We start from the raw sequence: 7,028 nt of genomic DNA, 5'->3' as shown, positions 1-7,028 counted from the left end.
TGTCACCAAAATAAGGTTTTCCTCCTTTATCCATATACTACAGACCATTTAGGTTATCACTTAAGGCATGATCCACTTGTATGTCTCCACATACATGCTTAAGTTACAATGATAACCAGGGATCTTAGTTGATTGGTTTATGGTTAATGCAACTAAAATATCTCATATTTCATAGACAACAGTTAAGAAAATATCTCATATTATTACATCATAAGTATTTGTTCATATAGGTGTTTACAAACTACAGGACCCTACGAGATTTAGAGCATCAACCCCAACAATTTTAATTTGTAGTTTTTATATGAATCACATTCATATAATTAATATTTTAATCATATTCAAATATTTATTTCTCTCATTAAATTTTTATATTATAATATATCATATACATTATATACATTATATCTTATATAATTAATTCCTTTTGATTAATATAAACAATTCAAATTAATTCAAAATTAATTTGTTTCTCATTAATCCTTATTGAGCTAACAAAGGGACCTTATGGACCTATAGATTGAAGCTTCAATGATATTTGATTAATTTAATTAAACTCTTTAATTAAATTAATCAACCTAAATTAATTGTCTGTCACTCCATTAAAGACTGATAGTGCACTCTTCGTACAATAAATATATTTCTGTGTCAATTGGATATAACCAATCAATAGCGTGTTGATCTTCACAAATTGTTATAAGTACAACTGGGTCAAAATTACCATTTTACCCCTATAGTTATATCTAACTCTTTAAGTACCACTGATCCCTCTATTGAACAATTAGTTATAGTTCAACTATAAAACCAAACCCTTCTCGAGCCAGGAGAGGGTGTGACACCACATTGTTTAAACTCTGGAATTAGCCCTTAAGGGGGAAATTTATCTACTTACCAAACAATAGGGAATGAGTGAATTTCTTCTTGTGTAACTGTGTTATCAGCTCCCGAATTAGATGAATTCTCAAAATGGTAGGCTTTTGAGTCAGCGTATCAACCACTCTCACTCATACAAATCAAAGAATTAACCTCATAGGTAGGAGTTCACAACTCACTCAGGATGATTAAGGTCAAGTTACTTATACTCATCCTGGTGAAATGTAAGTTTCTAAATGGTTCACTTGGTGGGTTAATAGGTCCAAATATATCACCATGAATTCATTCTAAAAATGCAGGTGATTCAATCCCCACTTTAGCTGGTGGTGGTCTAAGTATCAATTTTCTTTGAGAACAAGCATCACATGATAATTCATTAGATTGAAGAATCCTCTGGCTCTTTAATGGATGTCCACTTGAATTCTCAATAATACTTCTCATCATTATAAATCCTGGATGACCTAAACTGTCATGCCAAATTGTAAATATGTTTGAATTCATGAACTTCAGGTTCATTATTGCATATGTTTCAATTACTCGTATATGAGTATAATATAATCCAAAAGATAAAGCAGACAACTCTTCCAATATACGTTTTTCATATGAGACAGTAGATATGATATAAAGATACTCAATATTATTCTTTCTTTTAGTCTCAATATGATAAGGATGACAACGTATATCTTTAAAGCTAAGTAGATTTCTCTTTGATTGACTAAAGAACAATGCATTGTCAATTCTAAATTTTGTTCCTCTAGGCAAAATAGTATATTCTTTTCCAAACCCTTCAATTAAGTTTGCAGAACCTGATATTGTATTGACTTTTGCTTCTAGCATTATTAGTTTGGAAAAATATTTTCTACTTGTAAGTATTGTATGTGTGTAGTTCCACTGTCTCCCAGACATAGATCTTCTTTGCTCATTTTTCTATCACTCAACATATGAAAATGATCGAGGTTTCTTCATTAAAAGAAAAAAAAATTACAATAAGAATAACAACATTTGAAATATATAAAGGTTAACATCTACTAAGAAAAGAGAAAAAAAATATGGAGATGAATAAAAAGAACAACATATTAAATCTATATATTTTCAAAGTCGAAGGAAATACTTAATGTTCCATCAATTTTGTCCATTTTTTTTAGGAGATTCAAAGAAGTCCAGCACATACAAATTTGTTATATGAAATAGGTCAAATATGTCATTATCCTAGTATGGCAAATTTGGTTCCACATTTTTTTTTCTTTTTCCTTCAGGGATGCTTGATAGAGATCAACTATGTGTTTTGACGTACGACAGGTACGTGACCAATGCCCAGTCATTCCACATCAAAAGCATTTATTTTCAACACTTTTTGAACTTTTATCTTGTGGAGCTTTTCCTTTGTGATAATCATTTTGTATGGTTGTTTTGAAATTTGAATGCTTAAAACGACCACCATAATAATAATAATAATTTCTTCCTCTGCCATAGTCACGATCTCGATCACGACCACGACCTCAACCACGATTATTATTAAAATTCACAGCATTTACTTCAAAGAATAGTGTTGTTCCAGCTTGTCAAGCTTCATGGTTTTTCATCAATAATATGTTTTTTTTTTTTTGGCCACGAGAAGACATGAAATTAGTTCAGAATACTGTTTGAAACCTTTCTCTCGATATTACTACTGCAGGATCATATCCGAAATGTAGAAAAATGTCTTATCTAACATATTGATTTACAATTTTGGAGCCTCAAGTGCATCCATTTACGATGAATTATAGGAAAAAAAATTGTTTTTTGATGATTGCATTTTTATGTATCCAAGTGTGTTTTGGCATCAAGATCTAATGACAAATAATTATTATCATCAATATCAAATGCTACAAATTCTAATTTTATAATATTTTTATAGTAACACTATTACAAAATATTATATTTATATTAGAAATTTAATATATATCGAATATGTAAAATAACATTCAATTTATTAATTATAACGAAGAGAGAAAAACCGACATACCTTTAGAACCTACCTTCAGTGAGGGAAATGAAAAAAACTCGTGCTGATAACATCTTGTAAACTTGAGGAGTACAACAGGAATATGAATACCAATATAATATAATATTAAAATAAATTATAAATAATATATAAATTAACAAAATATAAAATAAGAAATTTCTCTAAATTCTCCGCTTTCTTCAATTTTTATGGATTTTGCCTAATGTGTGTCTTTCAAAACCCACAAAATGCCACTATTTATAGGAAATTTGGCAAGTAGGGAGTGAATTACATGGATTCTAAGAATGAGTATTTACAAGACACATGACCATATATGTGAAGTGGAGAAGGAGTGACATTTGGTTTTTTTGACACTAAGAATGGGTATCTATTTTATACATAATTTGTGATATTTATAGTATTATTGGTTTTCTCCAATTGCTCTTTGCTCATTATATTTTCCTTGATAGATTAATAAATTACCTCTATATTTATACCTTTTAATTTCATGATGATGATACTACTTAAAGATCATCATTTATAATGTATAAAAAGCAAAAAGTATTGTAAGCAAAAGTTTTTATAATTATATATCATTTTTTATACTATTACATAACTCTTGTTGTTTACATTAGAAAACAAGACTAGTGTACCTCTCTCATTTATTTAAACCAAAATACAAGTAGGTAGTCTGAGGATAGAGAGAGTGAGAGAGAGAGATTTCATTTTTAACTCGAGCATCCGCAACCTATTTGTAAAGATGGTTGCTTTGCTTGAATTCCAACACCTCTGACGATCAACCCCGTCTTCCAATGCCCTCCATGGTTCAACATGGAATACTCGTACTCCTCAACACTGTTACAACCATATTTATCGTCGACCTTGAATTCCCCGATCTTGATTTGAAACCATTGCTCTCGTGGCTTATTCTGTAGGACTTCAGATTTCGCAATTGTAAACCCATTTGGCAACTTGATGGAGAAGACAACAGCTTCATTCCATCCAGAGGCAGAACTCCTTAAGAATAAATCATAATAGATTTCATATGTAATCCCAGGTGAGAGAAAATATGCCTTGATCTTCCCACGCACATCAAACCAACTTACCCTTATCAGCTCAGCCGCTTCAACTCTCCTACTGCAAAGTTTTTTACACCATCAAAAGATCAAATATATAAACACTATTCATTCAACCAATTTGTTCCATCATAATTTTGTTTTCAAATTGTTATTATCTGTCTTTTCGTATTAAATATTTGTTTAATTCAATTATAAATTTGGTTTCTATAGTTTTGAAAAAGTTGGAGTACTTTACTCCCTATAATTTTTAAAAGTTAGAATGTAGTCTCCATAATTCGATAAAAAATCATAAATAGCCTTTGATAAAATAATTATAATTAATAGTCCCTAACTACTATAAAAATGATATATAAAGGTTTATAGAATCATAGAGACTAAATTCTAATTATAAATTAGAGATTAAATTTTGATTTTCTTTGTCAAACCATTGGAACCAAATTTATAATTTAACTTACCCGTTTTAAGTATATAGAGATAAAACTATTCTTCAAAATTATATCCAAACAATCTTTTTCATTTTAATTATTAAATAAATTATAAAGATTAAATTCATTCAAATTCACTGATCCGAAGCATCTTTCTTTTTCTTTCTTTTTTTTTTTTTTTAATCTCATATATACTTTCAAATTATTCATCCATTTGTTTTTCAACGCATTCAAGAAAAAAAAAAAAACAAATAGAAGGATGGAATGAGATATATTTTAGGTTAAAAATTCCATTTTCGTTCTTGTTGCTTGACGTTTGTTCAATTTTAGTCCATAAAACTTTCAATTGTCTAATTTTAGTCCTTATATTTTTAATAATAAATCTTAAATTTAGTCTTTTATGTAAAAACATGCTTTCAAAATTTATAATAAAAATATTTATAGAAATAACAAAAGTTTTTTTTCAAAAATAATAATAAACTAGCCATAGAAACTTAAAGAAGAAAAACTAAACTTGGACAATTGAAAATACATGGACCAAGATGATATTTTAACCTATATTTAGATGAATAAATGTGGTTAAAGATTATACCCAAACTGTTCCACGATTGTCCATCTCCAGTATCGAGAATCATCGATCCAAGCTATTGAGAGGCCTTTTGGATATATAAAGTAGGAATTACTCTTTGTGATCTTATCAAACCAATACTTCTGCATACAAAGTAATGATACTCAGCTTACAAATGTGAAATAAATTCTCTTCTCATGTTAAATATGGCTCAAGTAAATTAAATAATAATGTAAAATTAAGTTTGCATAATTTGGTCCTCATATCTTCAATATGGTCCTTAATGGTTTTAAAAGTGTTTAAATTTATTACTTTTGGTTTTGTTAAATCTCATATTACATAAAGACAAAATCTCTATGTGAAAAGATTGATACAATATTAGGGTATTTTGGGAGTGTTTATATAAATATTAATTTTAAACCAAATTGGTTTATTAACAAATGATATTTATAAAAGTAGTTTTGATAGAATCATTTTAATGTTTGGTTTTAGACTTTTTAAAAGTATTTTCTTTGTAATAGTGCCATAGATCATGTTAATTAATATTTGGTATCTTACTTGTACAAGTGGTTTAAATGTAATTGAAAATATTTTTAAATGATTGAGGTTTGGTTTTTAAAGGCAGTTCTAGAATTGTCAAATAACTTTAGTCAATAACATTTTAAATTAAAAAAAAAAAAAAAATAGACGAACAGAAAAATTTATAGAGAAAAACATGAGAGCTTTACAAAAAAGAAAGTGATTTAGCATGTCAAAAGTGATTTGATCATTCCAAAATCACTTTCAAATATATCTCAGTTATAAGTCATTCTAATATAAATTATTAGGGGTGTTCATGAGTTAGGTTGGGTCTAAGTAATCTTTCAATCCAACTAATTGTTCGAGTTGTAAATTTTTTCAATTCAAATTACCTTTATTAAAAAATGAACCCAACCTAACCCAACCATAGTTGGGTTGAGTTGATTCAGGTTAATCAGGTCATTTATTTAAAATTTTGTTCTAAAAAAAGCAAAAGGTAAATATGTAAAAATCTAATTTAATTATTTTCATATATTGAATTAAGATTAACCATTCAATTTCAATTTATATAGTGAAAAATTTCTTTTTAAAAGGCAAAAAAACTACTTTTAAGAGTTGTCAAAGAATAAATTATTCAAAAAATATTAGAATTAAATAAAATTAAAATCAATATATGTATACATAATTGTGTTATAAGTTATAAAAAATATATTTTGTAAAGTTAATAATAAATTCGAGTTGGTTTGAGTTATATTAGGTGAACCCATGAACCAACCCAACTCAAAAAATTTTCATTTATTTGAACCCAACCTAGTCCAAATGAGTTGATAACACAATCCAAACCGTATGGATTGGGTTAGGTTGGGTTGATCGGTTTTCTTGGATCATCGGCTTTTTTGAATACCCCTATAAACTATAGTAATAGTCTAATGAAAAAAAAAAATATAAATATATATTGTAATACTTGCCTTAGTTCCATTGTCCAAGTAGATCCCAGCAATAAGTTGTTGATAAAGGTTAATGAAGGAGGGCCATTGCACAACCCCATCTGCATTCTCTGTCAAAATAGGTTTTAGGCAATGACCATACTCCACTTTTACTCCTAAGTTCTCTCTTGCTTCCTTCTCTAAGTCTGCCATTTGGAGGTTATTTGGGTTGAGAAATTGGAGACGAGAATAGAGACGAGAATGAAGACGAGAGGGAGAGAAGGGATAAATATATAGTCCCTTGTTTGGTACTATTTTCCAAAGAAAGGGACATGAGAATATTGGTTATTCCCGTGCTTTTTTTTTTTTAATCTGTGTCTACGGGTATTTGATACTTTTCAAAAGTAATGGTTTAATGCCAAAATGAAAATAGTTCAACAATCATAGTGGTTGGTACTATCAATCTCAAGATCGGACTTGTTTCTCAATTCTCCCACCTCACATATTGTCAAAAAAGAAAAAAGGTTTAATTTTCTATATCTCCTTTTTTCTCCCATCATTTCTTATTGATGCTTATTCTTTCCCATCTATTTTTTTTATACATTAATTTCAATTTCAATTTATGATCAGATGTATGAAAACTACTTGACAATAATA

At 28.5% G+C, this 7,028-nt stretch overlaps 1 protein-coding gene across 1 annotated transcript; it reads right to left on the bottom strand.

Annotated features, from left to right (window-relative positions):
• Positions 1-3,416: 3,416 nt before the first annotated feature.
• LOC120082638 (lectin-like) lies at positions 3,417-6,639 on the bottom strand. The gene is made up of 3 exons (XM_039037888.1): positions 6,414-6,639; positions 4,951-5,069; positions 3,417-3,991 (listed from the first exon to the last, which is right to left on the bottom strand). The coding sequence occupies exons 1-3, from the start codon at positions 6,582-6,584 to the stop codon at positions 3,583-3,585; spliced, it is 699 nt and encodes a 232-aa protein (XP_038893816.1). The 5' UTR covers positions 6,585-6,639; the 3' UTR covers positions 3,417-3,582.
• Between the last annotated feature and the right edge of the window lie 389 nt (positions 6,640-7,028).

This window comes from Benincasa hispida, chromosome 8 (assembly GCF_009727055.1).
Source record: "Benincasa hispida cultivar B227 chromosome 8, ASM972705v1, whole genome shotgun sequence".
Lineage (NCBI taxonomy): Eukaryota > Viridiplantae > Streptophyta > Magnoliopsida > Cucurbitales > Cucurbitaceae > Benincasa > Benincasa hispida.
The sequence above is the reverse complement of the archived record's forward strand: the minus strand, read 5'-3'. Positions and strand labels throughout refer to the sequence as shown.

What these genes read in the sequence shown, in the direction of transcription:
- LOC120082638 (XM_039037888.1), bottom strand. Translation starts at nt 6,584, where the DNA reads ATGGCAGACTTAGAGAAGGAAGCAAGAGAGAACTTAGGAGTAAAAGTG. An exon ending in ACTTGGACAATGGAACTAAG is followed by an intron (nt 5,070 to 6,413) that starts GCAAGTATTACA and finishes CTTTGTATGCAG; the next exon opens with AAGTATTGGTTTGATAAGAT. An exon ending in ACAATCGTGGAACAGTTTGG is followed by an intron (nt 3,992 to 4,950) that starts GTATAATCTTTA and finishes AAAACTTTGCAG; the next exon opens with TAGGAGAGTTGAAGCGGCTG.